The sequence below is a fragment of the Vanellus vanellus genome (genome assembly GCF_965231255.1).
Source record: "Vanellus vanellus genome assembly, chromosome: 19".
NCBI classification, from domain to species: domain Eukaryota; kingdom Metazoa; phylum Chordata; class Aves; order Charadriiformes; family Charadriidae; genus Vanellus; species Vanellus vanellus.
In genome coordinates this window covers 3860727-3879705 of record NC_138924.1, presented here as the reverse complement: position 1 = coordinate 3879705, position 18979 = coordinate 3860727, and the positions used below count along the sequence as shown (strand labels likewise).

General features: G+C 46.4%; 1 protein-coding gene across 1 annotated transcript in view; it reads right to left on the bottom strand.

Moving 5' to 3' along the window:
• Positions 1-1509: 1509 nt before the first annotated feature.
• MYBBP1A (MYB binding protein 1a) overlaps positions 1510-18979 on the bottom strand; it is a gene marked incomplete at its 5' end in the record, with an annotated part of 62062 nt that continues 44592 nt past the window's right edge. Inside the window, 4 exons of the mRNA XM_082492865.1 lie at positions 1510-2215; positions 3952-4076; positions 5249-5350; positions 17052-17165. Coding sequence (XP_082348991.1) covers positions 1630-2215; positions 3952-4076; positions 5249-5350; positions 17052-17165 — 927 coding nt within the window. The 3' untranslated portion in view covers positions 1510-1629. The remainder of the gene's footprint in view (positions 2216-3951; positions 4077-5248; positions 5351-17051; positions 17166-18979) is intronic.

Sequence of the window (18979 nt, the reverse complement as noted above, 5' to 3'; positions counted from 1 at the left end):
CCTCCTCATCCAGGACACCCAAGGGCTGCATCCTCCAAGGCAACGACAGTGCTCCTCAGTCCTGCGTCCCTCCAGCACCAGAGGAAGCCAGCTGTGAAGGCAAAAAGTGAAAGGCAGGGAAAAGAAGGACGTTCTCTGCTGAACTCTGCCAGCAGGTGGGCACAGTAACAGGAGCTACCAGGAGCCAGCGCGCTCCTTAGGATGCGCGGCAGACCTTGCAGGATCACTGCCGTGACATGGAAACGAGAAGGCGGCTGCACCTACCCAGGGGTCTGCAACTGAACATGTTTGCATTGCTGCCAGCAGCTGTGTCCCGGGGAGTTTTATGCCATTTGAGAAAAGAATCATTGCAAAGGCAGATAAATAGCCATGGGCAAACACAGCCCTTTGCAGCTCTTCTCTCACTCCCTCCAAAAGCAACATGACATTTCCAGTGCCCTTATCTATGGTTCGGTGGTACCAACCCACCTGCGGGACGAGAACCAAAGGCACAGCAGGAGCAGCCCTGCTCCAGGGCCCTCCACTCTGCCAGCAGCCACCTGCTTCTGACAGAAGCCACCACCAAACTCCTCTGCAGGAAGAAGAGCACCTGGGCCTTCATGGAACCCGCTCCCTCCAATGCTGGGACAGGAGTCAGGGCCAGCCACCAACCCACACCTTCCGGCCTCCAGGAGCAAGGTGGTCAGCAGGTGGGGGTGAGAAAAGGAGGGAGAAGGCTTTAGAGGCAACCACATGAGTAGGGTTTCAAACACTTTGAGACTCAGCTCTCAACAAGAACCAGGTACCCAACACATCGGAGAACCTGCTCCTGGCCTCTCCAACGGGGCGATGGCATTCTGACATATCTGGGGATAAATAAGCAGATGCAGTTCCAAGCAGTCACCTTCATAGACTGTTGTAAGCCTGCTGGTCCCAGGTGCCTTGCACGGCTGCACAGAGCCTGCTGGCCTGGCAGACTAGGAAATCCATCAACCATTTCAATTGTTTCACTGTTTTACTGATGTCCCTTGTGCTATCACAGGGGCCATCACTCCTCCTGTACCCAGCAGCATGAAGGCAAGAAAGCCAGATAACGGTCGTTACCGATGACACCTGAGTGGCCACACTGGATGTATGTGACCCCAGAATATGCATGTGCAAACCCATTTAACTCCAGGCATTTAAGAGAGTCAGCAACTTCCAGACTGAAAAAGCTGTGAGTACTGCTGGGCCTAGGCAGGACAGAAACGTGCCTTTAGGGGTAACTTCTGAACCTCACACAGGGCTTGACCAAACAACTCCGCAGTGCCAACACACCTACCGCAACTCCCCAAGAAATCCAAACAAGCATCTCACTTCTGCCTTGGGAAATCATGAAGACAGGATGCTGTTCTCCCAAGCACAGGCTGTTTGGCACTGCCAGAGAAGAGAGAGTGGGCATCTACCAGAGCCTGGAGGGTATGTGACCTTCTGAAGTTCCCTGTGCTCCAGCTGAACCTTCCCCACAAGTCAGACCCACAGCTTTACAGCTCAGCATCATGGAAGGTTTATTTAAAGTCATGGAGGACATAAAAACTATAGTTAGAAAAGATACTAAACCAGTCCTCTGAGCCACGCTAGCCATGCCAGGCCCAGGTGAGTCCATGGAGTTTACTCCTGCAGCACTGGAGTTTTTTTCTCTTTTCTTTTCTTCTTGGCTTTGCCCTGCTTCTGCTGGTTGGCTTTGCCCTGCTTCTGCTGGTTGGCTTTGCCCTGCTTCTGCTGGTTGGCTTTGCCCTGCTTCTGCTGGGTCTCCTGGCTGACACTCCGCTTGGTTTTCTTTGCAGCTGGAACCTGCTCAGCTTCATTGCCTGCACCACCTTTTCTTTTTCTGTTCATATTCTCCTTCTTCTTCTTCTTCTTCTTGGCAGTCACAGCACCTCCTCCACTAACAGCTTCCTCCTCACTGCCCTCCATTGCCACCCCATTCTCCCTGACCCCTCTGGTCTGATTCTTGTGTTTGCCACTACCAGGCACAAAGCCTTTCTTCTGCTTGGGGGTTTCTGTTCCCAGGGGCTGCTCCTCTGAGGCTTCTGGTTCTCCATCTTCACCTGTTACTGGTGCTACCCCATTCTCCTGGATGCCTTTCTTGCGATTCTTGCGTTTCTTGGTCTCTGGCAGGAAGCCTTTCTTCTTCCGCTTAAGTGGCTCTGCTTCCTGTGCAGGCTTATTGGCTGGCTTCTCTTTCTTGGGCTTCCTGCAGACAGAACACCAAAGATCAAGAGCAACTTAGTTTACAGCCAGAGAGCAGTGTGATCCATGCTACAAGCAGTCCATGAACAGGCAGAAGCACAAGAAAGGCACAGGAAGCATAGGCATGCTGCAAGGATGAACGTTATCCCTGGAGGTGGTTCTCAGTCTGCACAGCAACTGGTTAAATGAACAGCAGGAGCAGGACCAGGACTCAGGAAGGCACATGGAGACTTGAGAAGGAATACCCATTCCACAGACCAGGTAAGTACAGTTACTTACCACCTTCTTGAGCACATCTGCCTGTGGCCCTGCTGCAAGGCTACTGAGACACTGTCTGTCTGTCCAAGGTGACTGGGTTAACAATCCGAAGAGGTCTTCCAGCAAGAACCCCCAACAAACCATTCCAGTCTCATCTAGGCAGCCTTTGTGCGCATGCAAGACAGCCACCACTACTGCTAGTCTCCAACAGAGTCTGTCAAGACCTTCCCTACCACCCAGTCTATGCTGCTCTGCACCGGCTCAGTCCCCAGAGCAGAATCCTGAAAAGGAGCCAGGCTCTAATTCCATAGCCTGGTTTTCGATGTGAAGCTTTTTTCAAGTCACGTCTCCTCAGGATGAAAAAAACACTATCCTGACAACCTGAAGTTAGCACTTGCTTCTCAGCACCTCCATCAGGATCTTGTGCACAAACCACACGTGCTGTAGGCTTGTTCCAACTCACCTGCACAAAGATCTCTGGGTGTCACAGTAAGATGGCACCAAAAGTATCAGCAGGCTGCACCCCTGAACCCCAATCCCTTCCTCAGACAGCATGCACAAGCTCAGCATTTCCTACCTCAGCAACCCCCTCCTAGCCACAGTCTCTACTAGCTCCTAAACCAGGCCTTACCCTTGTGCCAGCCCTGGCAGTACGATGCCAGGGGACCTGTGTGAGACTGGGAAAGTCTCACACTGGGAAATGCTGTGTGTCTCACTACATACTGTCAGCAGGAAGGAGAAACAAAAGTTCTGATTGCAAGATATTGATAGAAAGGAGAAAAAGATCCCACACTTTTTTTTTTTTCCCTGGAGCAAAAGTCAAATCCAGCTGCCATTTAACACAGGAACACTAAAGCATAAACACTGAATGCTCCCCAGCTTTCAGAGCTGCAAGACAACCACTCCAAGCATCAGACTGGAGATCCAAACGCTAAGGAGCTCAAAAATCACTGGAGAAGATTAAAGGTCCTGGCACGTACTCTCTGGTACCCAGTCACTTCCCAGAACAGCTACTCATTCCCTCCAGCCTCACATTTGCAGAATCAATCCACAGTGACGTGGAAAGGGCTTAGTGACTCATCCTAGCCTAGAAATTCCTCTGTAACTTTGGCAATGGCTATTAAACCAGGCCACTACTGGGGACTGCTGCAAGCAGGCATTCTATCCTTGGGTGATCGGCTGTCTTACCTCTGCTGGCAGGACAGGACCAGATATCAGACATGCTTGACAATCCCTTCAATCAAGGACCAATCCTAAGCATGTAAGCACCGGAAACAATGAGCCTAGCACTGTTCCAAAGAAGCACAACAACAAGCCTTTCAATCTCACCAACCCAGGAGCTCCATTTAACTCAAAACTCAAGCCTGAGCTCAGTGCCTTGACTTCCTCTCTCTTCCTACTTCCCCACATCAGCGAAGGCAAGTAGGACAGGCAGGCAGTCCCCCAGGCAAGCCAAGAAGCCAGAGTGCCAAGCATACATACGTATAGTTCAGCCAGCGCATGACGTTCCAGTAGAGAGAGTCGAGGCGTGCTGAATTCCCAATGCGTTCTGGCCAGTTCAGAGCTACCAGCACTTTCTCCAACTCTGTCAACTTCACACGCAGGTTCTGCATGAGGCAAGTACAAACAGACAATCTGCAGACTGAACACAGAAGGGACACTCGCAGCAGCAGGGCACAGGCCAGACTCAGGATAAAACTGTGGCAGGAATAACCAATCCTGCCTGGCTTCTCCAAGCCGCTGCCCTGAGCCCATTTGCAACATCACTTGGATTCGGGGGCAAAAATTGGTGAGTCACACCACGCCATCAGGTACAGGGTTTGTTTGAAAACTGGGCCTCTAGCATGAGAGGCATGAGTCTAACAGCTGGAATTGTACTGGCATAAAAGGGACTGAAAGGTGCTTTGGTCCTCTTTCCTTTTCAGTCCGTGGCTGGGAGCAGGGGGAAGAAGACACATGACTATGTTACTGTCTAAAAGAAAAGCGACAGCATTTTCAGGCTGGTTTCTAAAGGATGCAATCATGCTGCCTCTGGCTGCCTCTACAGCTTCTGTAACCCACTGGATAATTTCAGTAAAACCGGACAGAAAGGGGCGTCTCAAAGGCTATTCAGTTCCTACAAAAGTCCTGGAAATAATCTCTCTCCTCCACCCACTTTCCTATTAGGTCTTCACAAAGAAAAAGTCTGCAGTGTGAGCTCAGTGCTTATCAGTAGGAAACTGGGTTTCAGCAATTCTGCTGCTTCTGTTACTTTGCTCCAGTAAATAAGACCATGTTGAAGACTTATTTTGTCACTTATAGAAGAAAATCTTCCCATGTTCAAAAAAGACGTTTTTCATTAGGGAAAACAAAGCCCCAGAACAAAGCTTCACTCCCCCTCACAAAGCTTCTAATTAAGTTTCAGTTTCTGAAAACTAAAATCTCTGGAGTTCAGCGGAGAGGACAGAACAATCACCTGGGACAAAACCCAGCACATCCTCACTGTATCCCAGGCTGTATTTCTGCTGGTAAGAAAGAAGATGCCACATGCATTTGCAGAACACTGCACAAATTCTTCAACAAGCTGTTGGAGATCAACTCACAAGAGCTATGGACCACTCCTTCAGACATGAGGGCCTTTCTGTCCTCAAACCCAGCTAGGCATTCCCTCCAGGGAGGGCCTTTGTTAAGAAATGAGGTGGGATGGAGCAGTCACAAGGTAAAATCGAAGGGTGACATTTAAAAGAGGCCTTGGTGGTATTCAGAAGAACAACCATTTGCCACACATCAGGTCACTCACCTGCACCGCCACAGTTTTGAGGAGGAAGTTCAACAGGTCCAAGCTCTTGCCAACTTTCTCTTTCTCAGCCTTCAGCATACACTTGCCAACCATTTTCAAACTCTGCACGTTAAATGAAGAGATGGAGAAGGAACACACATTAAATGGGGAAAACAAATGACTTCTTGGGAGAAAGCAGAAAATGAATAACAATTGGCAGGATCAGCCTGACACCAAAATAACGCTGGAACACGGAACACAAAGCCCACCAAACTCTGGAAATGCTCAGGAGGGTACACGGTGGAAGCTGCTGATGCCCAGGTTAATTAAGAAACAACTGGACAAAATAAGAGCAAGCATACCACAGAGGCACAACCCTGCTGCGCTCTCTGGTTTCTAAGCTAAAGCACAACTGGAGACGTGTTGCTGCCTCCTGGAAAAAAAAGAGGGAAGACAATATCCGCCCCCGCCACGGACAGGCCAGGAGACTGCCAGACAACAGACTCACCTGAGGGACAACAGCTACTCAGCTGCAGAAGCTGGGATTTACACATAAAGCGCTAATGCAAAAATCCATTAACACTTACGCCTAGGAAATCCCAGTTGCCAGCACTAGAACAGGGCTTGTCAATCAAGCTTAAATTCACTGAAATGACTGAGAGAAAAATCTCATCTCTTTGTGTTCCCTTTATGTGCTGCAGGGTCTCTGAGACACTGAAAGGTCTGGCTTAGAGGAAAATCACTCCAAAGACAGGTCAAATAAAAGCCAGTGTTATTTACAAGTGGAGAAGGGCAGAAAATAGCCATAAAAAGGCAGCTGGATCAAAGAGGCGGCCCAGGGGCTCAGGGGTACTGATCCTCCGCCTGCAGCTGGTCCTCGCAGCCCCGCTAACACGGGAGTTTTCTTCCCCACTATATTTCTGTGTGATGCGCACAGCGAGCCCCACAGCTTGCATGGATTACACTAATAGGAGATAGGATTTGCAGGGACAAGCTTATTGTAGACAGCGGCGTGCCCCATCACAGCCTGTTTCTCTGGAGGAGGCTGCACTTGTAGCCAAGCCCACCTCCGCTCGGAGTCTGAACACGCCAGCCCGGCCAAAGGGCAAGGTCCACCCCAGGCTCAGCGTCCTCGGTGCCTCAGGCAACATGCATCAATGATACTCCGAATGCTGCGCCGGACCTGCACCCAGTGGTGGAAGGTCGTCGTTCTCCAGGAGATGCAATCTCTCCCATTAGATTGCTTTTGCTCCATTCAGACTGGAAGCAATTTTAAGGACTCTGAGCAAAACTATTCTCCATCTATATCAGCATAAAGTAAAAAAATCCTCGCAGACACTAACAGAAGTAAGAAATTTATTCCCCAAAGCAAGCTCTTTCAGTAACGATGCCCACAAGAGAAAAATAATGATGGCAAGCAAGAGTCAAAGGAACAATTTCAGCAGAAAAAGTGGGGAGACCAGATAACATATCTGCAGGAACAGCAGTCTTCAAGTAGAATTATTTACTATCTGTACAGGACTCCACACCCTGGGAGTATCTTTTTTGAATAATAAAGATACAGTTATTTCCTGACCTGGATGGTCCACTCAAGCCCTGTATTAGAAAGCCACCATGTTCTGCTGGCTGGAATTTATGCCATAATTTCATCTGACTGTCAATAACTTGCTAATTGCTCTCTCCTGATACAGATAGATGCACTGCAACTCTATTCCAGAGCTGCCATTAACCTACAAGGTCACACAATTCAGCAGCTCTAAAGTCTCTCAGGTAAAATAAGAAACAAATAAAGGGTGTGTGATTTAAAAAAACAAACCAAACCCAAAAACTTCACAGGTAGGATGTTAACACCCCACGGGGCCATGCACATGCCATTTATTGGGCTTACCACAATAAATAATAATAACAATAATCAGAAAATCAATTATGAAAAGAAAAAAGCCTGATTTGCATGAAAATTTTCTTTGCAATTTGAAGAACAAGATATTGCCAGGCTAACAGTCATTACTTGTGGTTAAAGTAGCTTTCAGAGAGGCCATTAAGTTGAGATCCCTATTTTGCTAAGTTGTGTACAAGTTCACGGCGAGAGAAAATCAGTATGGATTGTCAGCTCTTCAGGACAAGAGGAATTAGGACAGTACTGTGAGAAGGAGCCACAGTAAAGTCAACTGTCATTTCATCTTTTTAATATACAAACATTTTGGAATTAAGAAGGTGTTAAAAATAAATTGTATTTTTTCTTCGCTGTGGATGAGTGATGTAAATGACTGCATTTAAATCGCGCTGTCTTGACTCTGTCTGTTCTTGCTGCCATCCCTACGTCCCAGAATTGCCCTGACGCTTTGAAGGGTTTGAAACAAATCCTACTGAAGTCAATAGAAAAGTTCTATAGCTCTGAACAACACCTGTAGGGCTGATTTTCAGAAGTCTGCAAGCAGTTTTCAGGTGCTTGGGAAATTGGAACGCGTGTCTAGTTTGGGGTGCCCAACCAAATTCATGCAGACCTGCAGAATGAAAACAGTGGCTTGCCCAGCTGGAGATGGAAGATACCACTTGTTTAGCGACATCACAGCTGCAAGACCAAGCATCTATATTAAAAGCAGTGTTTTGCATGAGTCTGGAAACACAAGCACAGTTCCACCAGCATAAATAGCCAGAAGTAATCCAGTACAATTTAAGTGCTCTGCAAACAAATAGATCCCTACTGAAATGGATCACTTTCAACCAGCTCTCAAAGACCAGGAAGGAATGAGGAAGAGGGTGGGGGTGGGCGGAGAAGCCAAAGGAACAGCAAAGGAGCAACAGATAATGAATTCCTACAGAACGCACAATTTTCTCTAGTCTGGAAGCAAAATGGATTGGCTTTAAGGAAGCTGGAGTCAGATAAAGTCTTGCTATTTCTCAATACGAGTCTTTTGCCTTTCTCTTCTGCTACAAAGGGTAAAAAAGAAATTTACTCCAACGAGCACAAAAACACCAGCACCTCTGCATGTGGTATGGTCGAGACAGTCAAGCATCCTTAAAGACTTTAGTCCAATTCCTGCTCAGCTCACTGTCACTTACTGTCCTGATCTCATCACCACTGTCTCAGAGTACTTCCCCATTACGCATGACATGAGATGGTATCTTCTGACAGGCGTTGCTTCACTCTCCTCCTCCCATAGCAGGGAGTGTACACAGTGGAGCATCTGCTTCAATGGGCTTTGTGTTAGCATGTGACATCAATACGTAAAAGAAGCTGACTTTGGACTGGGGCTGCTGGCGAGCCTTGGGGAACTGCTCCCAAGGAATGAAATCCCGAGTCTCTTCAATAGGAACCGGGTCCAAACCTCAAAAGCAGCCTTCCAAAGTATTTGTCGTAACTTCTTGCTACGTAAGGTACTGACCGTTGTCTGTGTGTTATGGGTTTGCACAGCAGATTGCTTTGGTCTGCTCCCTCACTCAGCTATGTAAAAGATTAAATTCGCACTGCCACCCCAACTGCGTAGGTCAATAATTTTACAGGCCTACCGTGAGTTCGTTTGGGGAATGTATAAAATACAGTCATAAAATTAAAGCAAAAGCTATTATGTAACAGATGGCAAACTGCAACACATGGCAAACATGCCTTAAAAAGCAAAGCAGTATTTCAGTCATCTGCAGCAGCCTTAGGAAAGCCTCAGACACTGATCGGATCACAAAAGACTTGCACAAGGTTGGCAAGTATCTCCATTTTACATAGCAAGACTGAGGCACAAAGCAGCGGTTTTGCTTCCAGCTATGCCACAGGTCAGTGGTGGAGGGGTAAGCAAAAACCCAGAAAAACTTGTCCAACCACCTGTTCTGTGATTCTCTGCCATGTGCTGTTCGCAAAGGTATCCAACTCTCCCTTCCCCTGCCCTCCGAAAGCATTACCAACCTAGGAGTCACCCAATCCCTCGATACTAAAAGCAGAGAGACCACATGGCTTATATTTAACAGCCACACTTACATCGCTTGCTGACTACGTTGTTTTTCTCCCATTTTCTCCTTTTCTTACTCTGCTCCTTCAGTAACAGCCAGTCCCACTTACAGGGAGTCTCAGTTCCAGTTACAGCTCAGTAATACCTGTGATGGTTAATCATGCCTGTGCATCTGAGCTGTCAGCAGATCTGGGCAGGTCATTTTCCAAAAGGAAAAAATATCGAAGCAGTTTTCACAGCTGGAACTCCCATCTCATCTCAAGCCAATACAGCAATACGGTTCCTGCCTCACCCTACATGGATTCAGCTGGCAGAGGTGGTTTTGTTTTGTTATGTCAAATATGCTGCTTCCAAAAGCCTCTGGCTGTTTTTGGTGGATGGCACTCCTGGATCCAAAGCTCTCTGCTTCCAGGACTTCTACAAGGAGAACAGCACATCCCCAGCATCTTATCAAGCAGTGTTTTTTCTTATATTCCTAATTCCCGCATCACATATGGAAATATCCCAGCTACTGCAGGATCCGACCTTCATTCCATCTCTCATTGCACTTCACAGCGTTTCTTCATCTTCACAAAGTATAAAACAAGTTTGTTAGAGCACAGCAGGTGAATACCTGCAGTAATTCAGTCATACAGTAGGACAGAGGGCTGCCAGCTAGTTAACCACGCAGCTCCATGCCTCAGCTTCCCAGGTAGGATTTTAGTCTAAGCCCAAGACTCCACTGAAACTTGCAATACAGCAAAAAGTGGTGCATGTGCATCTAGAGTCAAAGTCAGCATCCCAGCCGCTGCCCAGCTTTCCCTGCAGGGGAGATGGGAAATGCTGTTATATGGAGCCAGGCGATGTTTCTGGAAGTCATTCACACCCGCCTGCAATCTCAGCCTGCCCGTACCTCTTCCCCTCTCACAGGTTCCACAGCGGGGGACACACTTAGCCCAGACTTACAAGACACAGCAGTATCTCAAGAGTGCAGAGGAGCGTTCTGCTACCAACGGCCAAGTACATTTCCTAGCTGGAAGTTTGAACACCACTTAATATTTATGCATTCCCAGCACGTCTTTCAGCCTATTTCATTGTTCAAAACAAACGGCCCTTCCCCTCCGTGGGATCAGCCTGACAGATCCATCACTGCTCCCTGAGCTGGAGAAGCCTGGCCAACCTGCATTCTTTCCGCATGCTGCGCTATCTCCATCCTTCCCCCCTCTTCCCCCGTAACAGACCTGATGCTGATGGATAAATGTGCAGACTCATGGCTGAATACAGTGCCAAGCACCTCCAGCAAAACACATACCTCCACCCACCCTGCACGACCTTACACCCCCTGGCACAGCCCAAGGTTGCTAAGGTAAACGCTCTTCCCCAGCAGCAAACAGTTCAGCAAAATTTCCACCCTACTGACGTCCACAGTCACGACGAGAAAGCGCTTAAGAGATTTGACTTCAGTATGCTGACTGCTCCCACACCGCCTGTGAAAGCTAAAGCTTTGCCCTAGCTCCGTGCTTGCATGCAGGGTCCCAGAGCAAAGACGCAGTCTGGCATCTCGCTGCTGTTGTGGCTCAGGTCCCTTCGGTGGAGTCACATCCAGAGGGGCCCCAGCAAGTGGGTTTGGGGCCCTACAAGAGCGTGGCCATTACCTGAGCCAAAGCCCAAGACTTCCCATGTCCGCATACAGGTAAGCTGAGAGGTCTGGGAGGGGCACAGCCTTCCTCTGCTATTTAGAGGCTAATAACAAACTGACAACCAAGTGAAGTATTTTAGTATTCTGTATGCTCATAGCTCCTGTTATTATCCAACGTAAGCACCCTCACCCTCACCTGTAATTACTCTCACAGTTCTGCTGAGAGGTAAGCGGCAATCCAGCATCATTCCCTCCATTTTACAGAGGCTGAGAGAGGCCAAGTAACACGACTGACTCACACAGACCACGACAGAGCCAGGAGTCAACTCTGAGCTTCCCAAAACCCAGATAAGCCACCCCCACATACTTCCTTTCATGACAATGTTCACTATACAACAGAAGAATCCAAGCTAGAACTTAAGGCTAAGTAATGGACGACAACAAAGGGAGATAGGCCGAGTATGCCACTTCACACCAGTTTCCATCCATCCACAGAGCCAGATCCATTTCCAGCTCCGTGTCTGCAGGTCACACAAGCACATGAGGAGAGGTTCTCACACCACCCATCTGAACAGCACAGCAGCTGCTGCCGAGAGCACTGAAAGGAGGAAAGAAAGCAATGACAATCCTTCCTCCCTCTGTTCCCTCTCACTAAGTTTCTGAAGACCGAAAGTATAACTGTTCAAAACTTCTTTTCCTTGCGTCTCTAGCAGAAACAAGTCATCAAAAAACGCTGACAAAGGGAAGGGAACCACCAAGCTTCTGCTTGTCCCCGACCCAGAGAGAGAGAGAAGGTGGGGAAGAAGCAGATCCACATGCTGAAGGGTATAACTAAAGGGCATTTTTTGCAATGTTTAGTTTGGGTTTTATTAGAGGGAAGAGCCCAAAAATCCAGAAGCCATTCTCACAGAAAATGTCAACGCTTTCCCAAGTTTAAAGATTTTTTTGTTTTGTTTTCCATAGACTGTATGAAAATGCAGCAGAGAAAAACCATACAGGACAGCTGAGGGAACAGAGGAGAATGAATTCTCCATAGAGACATCCAGTATTCTGAAAGCACGTCAAAGATATCAGTTAAATCACTACTGGCCTCATTTTACAAGCTAAGAGGCTGAGAAAGGGCAACGAATTAAGAATTTATAAAGACGGACAGATAAAAGTTCAGGCAATCTTCAAGAAAAAAAATTGAAGAACCTGGTTTTTTTTTTGAGATTTGATGAAGTCACTGTTAATAATTTATCTCCCTACAAATTAAGACACCGATAATCAAATGTGATGCCCTTCAGAAATGAAGGGCATGTCTATGCTGGAAGGCTATATAGTATATCCCTCTCTCCCCCCCACATTCTGAGTGGCTCCAGCTAGCTATTTTAAATCCCTAGCTGAACAACACAACGGCAACAAAACCGCCTAACGCCATACAATAAAAGTCTTCAGAGAGCATACAATAACAATCAAATGATATGAGTCTTGGAAAAGAGGTCTTGGGTTACCTATGCCATCCCTTGCACAGGCCATGTAATCCCCCATCTGCCTTCGTTCACGCCTTTCTACACACACAGTTGCTTGCCCAGTCCAAGTCTAAGTAACCACTTAAGCGGAAGGAGGCATCACATGCGTCTCATTAGGGTTACGTGTCTATTTATCTAATTATCCAATACTGGTGACTGGAAGTGCTTTGGTCTTGCACTGAAGTTAGGTACCAGATTCTATGAGCATTTTTACATTCCAGGCTGCCTTCATCCAATTTTGGCATCAAACAGCCAACTCGAACACTATCTGCTCTGCCCGTCCCTTATGCAGGATGTGACATTGACAAAACAAGCGAAGGAAAAAATAGCAGTAAAGTTGGGCCCTTCCTATGATGTACGTACTGCAGAAGACAGACAAAGGAAACCCTCAGGAAACTGCTGTGTACAAGCCAGAGAAAGCAGTTTTACCAACAGCTTTTCTGAGGGTTGTTTTGTTTTCAAGTTGCTCAGCCACGAAAATGTACTTTTTCTGGAACAGTCCTCAAAATCCTTTGCCACTTCCCCTTGACTTTCACATCGTAACTGGGAGTTTCAGCATAAGTCAGGAGTTACACAAAGCACCTCAGTTCAGGAGGGCAAGCCAGTCCCTGGGAAAGGGATGACAAAAAAAAAAAAAGGTAACGAAACTACATATTCAGATCCTGGAGCTTCCTGCCCCAAATCTGTCAATGTGTTACTAAAAAATTGGCACGTCTTCAAGATCACTCTAAAGCCAAGACAGCAATTTTGTAACATATCAGAAAGAAAACAGAAATACATCCACCAAGGGGAACAAACGCCAAAATGTGCCCACAATGACAACTGGGAGAACTGAAAGACCAAATTGAGAGGAGCTTGACAAAGTCAAGAAGACAGCGTGTGAGCCCGGCAGCCCCACAGAGAGCCCTCACCAAAACTGTGCTACAGTTCCCTGTGTGGAACGGGAAAATTGGACCTCTCCGGTTCTGCCACTAGCCTCACTGCATGAATTGGGCCTGTCTGAACTCAAAACGACCCGCATGCTCCTCAGATAACATGGGGACAGAGATTGCTATCCGACACACTGGCCTGTTCCAAAGGCAAGTTAAGAAACAGTCAGATTGTCCATACACAAAGAGGGTTTCTGGGATGTCTCGGGAGACCCAAGTTTGCTTCTGGGCTCAGCTCCCAGACAAGCGTGTCATCTGTAAAACAGGGTGAACAACTTTTGTAAACTAAACACATTAGCTCTTGGGTTTCTGCAAAATACTTTCTTCATTACATCAACAACTCACTGGTTTGAATTTCCTTTGTAGAGCGCTTTGAGACCTACTGATAAAAGAACAAAGCTCTCGAAGAGGAAGGAGTCTCTATCAGAGGCTCCAGCATCCCAGGTGAGCTCTGTCATTCACAACACGAACCATCTCTACTTCTTTATACTGTAAACACAACGGAGCTGCCTAGACTCCCAACATTATAAACTTGAACATAATAACGTTCAATGTTTCCCATAATAAAACTGAACAACTGTAGCAAGGTTCTGCTTTGTGTAAAGTAACTATTTAGGACTTTGGAGGCCAAAACTGTGCCAGAACTATTTCTCTGCTTCCTCACCTGTGTGGTCCCAGGGCTTGTGGACAAGGTTTTCTGCCCAGGTGACCCAGCAGAACGAGCCAAGAGCACCCACAGCAAGCAGGGCTCTCACAAGAACAAGTCCGCTCCCAAGTACCCACTAGGATATCAAGACTTCCCTCGCTGACAGTAAGGAGATGGCAAACATGAATGTCTCATGACTGTGATATATGTTTTATAAGCATGCTTAAACATTTTGGGAACAAATAAGGTCGAGTTAGCTTATGTAAGCTCAAGAGCCATCGCCTCGCAGCAGCCGGAGCTGCTATTTCAGGAAACTGTCTCTTCATTTAAAGTTCCTGACCATTGATTCTCTCTCATCTGCCTCTTAGTTTTGCAGGCATAATTCAATGATATCCAAGACTGCAGTTTTCTCACATTGCTTCTTTCCCAGTTCCAGTACATATCACTGCCTAAAGCGACCCCAGGCTCCCTGCTCCTCACCAAGTGGCCTGTAGGTATGCAACGCAACCCCTGAGGCAAGACAGGATGAGAAGGCAGACACCAGGAGACAGCACCCTATCCCCTCTCACAGCCTTACACCTGCAATGGCAATCCTGCGCTTCAAGAGCTACCAGCCCCATAGCTGCAAACCTGACCAAGGACGCAGTGAGCAAAGCCTTCAGGTGACAGCTTCCTCCTGAACAATATTGCTGCTTGAATTACAAGTGCACATCAGTATAGCCAAAGACTTGGTCCTTCCAGGTTATTTCAGACTTCTCTTTAGGTCAAAGAAATGTATAAAATTCTGTATCATCATTTATTCCTCTTAAAACAGCTATTTGTGAGGGATGGTGGCAGGAACGGCCAGTGACGGCAAATGCAGACCTTTCAACTAGAGGTGGGGCAATAAACTTCATCACTATCCACAGCATCATGACCTGCTGCTCTCAGCCGAGGTTCTCATGGGTAAGCACTCACGTGCCAACATCTACTTACACGCCCACCTCCAAAATCATGGCTCAGCTGGAATGGCCCACCGAAACAAGTCTCAGGGGAAGAGAGCGACAAGACTGAGGTGCAGGAGAAACTCTCAGTTCTGCAAATGCCCTCCCTCCCCTCTCGGTAACCAGACGCATGCGTGGACATCAGGGACAGAAAGCACTATCGTTTAGCCCAAGCCCTTGCCTAACACAAGCCAAGCAAACTCACCCCATAATTTCAGTATCAATCCCGTAACTTCCACCCAACCTGCAGCTCCTCTTTCAGTCAAGCAAACAGTCTCCACCTGGAGATTCAGAGCTAATAAACTCTAATAACAATAAGCTATTTTAATGATGGATTACTCTCCTTGACAAATATGTACTTTCTGCAAATTCTAATTTTGCTCAGTTTCCAGCCTCTGATTTCTGCTACAAGGAATTTTTACCATCTCCGAAAGAGATCAGTCATGATATGAACATTGTTCTACTACACCATAGAGCCACTGCATGTTTTTACAGCTGTTACTCAGACACATGAGCATTTCTGTGCCACCAAAAAGTCACAGAATACCTTTTGCAGTTTTAGAAAGTTTTGCAGCACAAGTGTCAGCCTTTGGCTATGAATCAAAAAAGTGTTATACGGAATATAAAGTCCTTGATCCCTCCTAATTACAGCAACATTTAAAGATGTGCAGCTGCCCCAGCTCCAAGGAGCCATACCAGCACTGTGTCAGTGGAAGGGGGGAGCAGGAGGAAGGGAGACAAAACCCAATACATGCATGTCCACCAACAGAGCACTCTATAAAAATGTTATGTCAGGGCTTTTTCAGGCCAAAAAGAGAACTAACACCTACATGCCACTGCCAGTTAAGAGTACGGGAGGCCTCTTGCCCACAGGGTATACCTTGGACAGCCCAAAAAACCTGACAATATTTCCCAGGAATTTTTCTTTAAACACAGATGACCACAGAAATGAGAGGGACTGAGGAAGCTTCAGTAGCAAAGCCCATTAAAATACTGGATGGGTTGCAAGTTGCTAAACTTTCCCTGACAAGAACAACATAAAGGCATTGTAAATGTTTGTGGTTTCCCTGTGAATCACCAAGTCCTGCAGGTACTCAGCTGCTAGAGAGAAACATGGAGATGACCGGGTTGGAAGGAGTGGCACATTTTGTGTAGCTGGAAAATAAAATCATCCCTAACTCCACCCGTTGGATTCCCGATATAACCATTAAATAAAAGCTATTTAACGAAACCCAGGATTACCTGCTTCCTCAAGAATTATAAACAGCACCTCTGATTCCTTGATTTATACTTGCTTAGATTTTGTCCCTCCTTGACAAAAGGAAACAGAAGTAATCGTTCTGTTTCAATATGGTAAATTACAGAACGGCCCAAATTACCACGTAACCAGCATTTAAAGAAGTAAAGAATTAAAGCCACACTTAGTAAGAGGCCAACACTACAGTTACATAGGAACACCAAGACTGGAATCTCCCATGTCATCAAGTTTAGTCACCACATCATAACATTAATTTGGCTGCTCAGTTCACCCCACGTCAATCCACAAGAATATAATTGGATGGTATTTGCTTCTTCAGTCTCCTGTCCCACAGATCAACTCCTACAAAACAGTTGCACACAAACACTGTCTTCAGGTACAATCTGTGCTTGCCACTGAAACAGGTGCCCTGCAATTTCTGTCACTGTTTTTTCTGTATAAATTATTTTCCAATGTATTTTAAGGTTTCCCCGCTAAACAATATTAGCAAGGGAGTCTGGTCCACAAGGGCCTGCAATGCACCAGGAGTCAGAAGTCTAGTGCACCTCAGCTCTATCTCTTTCCATTTTCTGAAATTAAGTAGATAAGAACAGTACCTTTCAATTCATAACTTATTTTTTAAAACTACTTTAAATTGATCTGTATGAGTGTATTCCCTAAAACTCGAGCTCTGTCTCTTGGATCCATACACAGGCACTGCTGAGCTGTACCAGGCATATTTCTTACACTCTGTGAAAATAGATCTAAACAGCAGTGTTACAAGAATGCTGTAATCCCGGTGGACACTGCTCAGAACCTGGTGCAAGCAGGCACAACCCCTCTAAAATCAGTTAAGCCGAGCACAGCCACAGCCTCCAGCTCTGAGAATGAGCACCACGCTAGCAAAGGCAGCACCCATTAGGTGCTATCTATACATTTAACATGTTGAAGCTTGTTACCTCTGTCACTTGGCTGATGCTTTCTCTGATCAATTCCTCCCACTCCTCCTCTGTCATGCTGAGCTTCAGCTCAGGAAGTAGCAGAACCTTGTGGAGAAGCACACAGGCTTGGCCCTGAAAGAGAAAGGGGAGAGGAGATGTGAAACTCCGCGCTCTCTAGGGAAGGTGTTAGCAATGCGAATACCCTGCCGAAGCAAACAGCTAAGCACAGCATCCGGGGAATGCCATGTTACAGGTGCTGCGTAACCTCACCAACATGTATGTCGCTCTGTTAGAAAATATCCTCTGGACCCTAGTAGAGTCACTCCTCAGGAGTGGTGGCTTCTGGTTGAATGCATGGACTTAAAAGAGGAGGTCAAAGGGGAGGGGAGAAATCATGCTGCTTCTAGATTGAAGCATTAATATCCAAAATATGCTTCAGTAGCTGCTCTGAGTGCATCACTTTCAGTCTCCAAAAGTCTTCAGGCAGGCCTTTGCGTGACTGTATGCTCTACCGTGGCCTGATGAATGCAGTAGGCACAAATAAAAATAAAAGCTGGCAGGTTAGCAAATGCTTCGTTTCAAAGGAACCCTAGATGGAAACTGCTCTTCAGAGCAGCACTCAGCCTTGCCCTGGAGTCAAACTTGCTCATTAAGCCTCTACATTAACACAGCAATGAAAAGAGTAGCCACCAGAAAACCAACAGTAATCTGCAATCTCCTTGCAACTCCTTTTTTATTCCAAAATTCCTATTTTAAGGCTTTCTTAGGTACAAGAAAAACACAGCAATAGACAAAATTAAATTATAGAAATGCACAGAATACACCAATGGGGATTAGTGCAAATAGTTTAGAGGATTTAAAGGGAAAACTTTTGTAGCAGAATAGAGTTAGTGAGCAAATTCTACCCCCATAAAAAGAAAAGATATTGCCTCTAGATGCCATCACACAGAGAGAAATTAAATGCAGGTATAAATACTAAAAATCACTAGGAATTACATCAAGGGTTAATCTCATCCAGAGAAAGCAAGGGCTGCCATTTTTTAACCACACATTGCAACTGAACCCATCCTATAGGAAACAAGCAGAGCAGAGCAGAGTTTGTAAAACTCTTTATCAAAGACACCATTGAAATCAAAAGCTTAGAGGCCTCAAGAAAAAACGCAGCCTGATGATACCCACCCTGGCCTCCCGACACCCCTTGGGTCCAAGGAAACATGTCCTAGAAAACATGTAGCAAGAGACTAAAAACTGGCCGTACGGTACTCACACTTCTACTGGAGCATTTTTAGGGAACTATTTACTAAAGAATTCAAAGTGAGGGAAGAGAAGAAATCCTTGGATCTCCCGAGAGCAGTAAGACAATCCAAAGTTGTAGGCAATTGAACAGGACACCTCACGAGCTCAAGAAGGTCCATGTTTCCTATACAACATACTCCAGGCTTCTGGGAGGGACGGGACACTGAACACAGGTCCCCCACCTGGATAATTCCAGCACTCATATTTGTGTTACAAGAGTAAAGTCATACATCCACCTAAGTTCCATCCAGTTTGCATCAGTATGGCCAACAAAGAGAATTATCCAAACTGAGTGAATTTTCACTCACAAACAGAAATTCTGTATTTTACTCAAGGAAGAAAACGTGGCAGGGAACCAACGAGACTACATCAAAAGATTTACGTTGATTTAATGAGAGAGAGCACCCTAATGCCATATTCAAGGCAGGCAAGCTTACATATTCCTTGTAATTAGGGGGAGGCTGTGTCTTACAGAACAAATTATGGCATGTCTGCATGCATATAGCAAATGTAGTGGAAAGTCACTTCAGTGCAATTACAAAGAGAACGTGACCCTCGAGGAGATGAAAGGCCATAATTCATTCTGAAAGGCTCAGGCAGGGTCACAGACCTCAAGGCACTGTCTCTTCTTTGACAATTACCGAAGCATT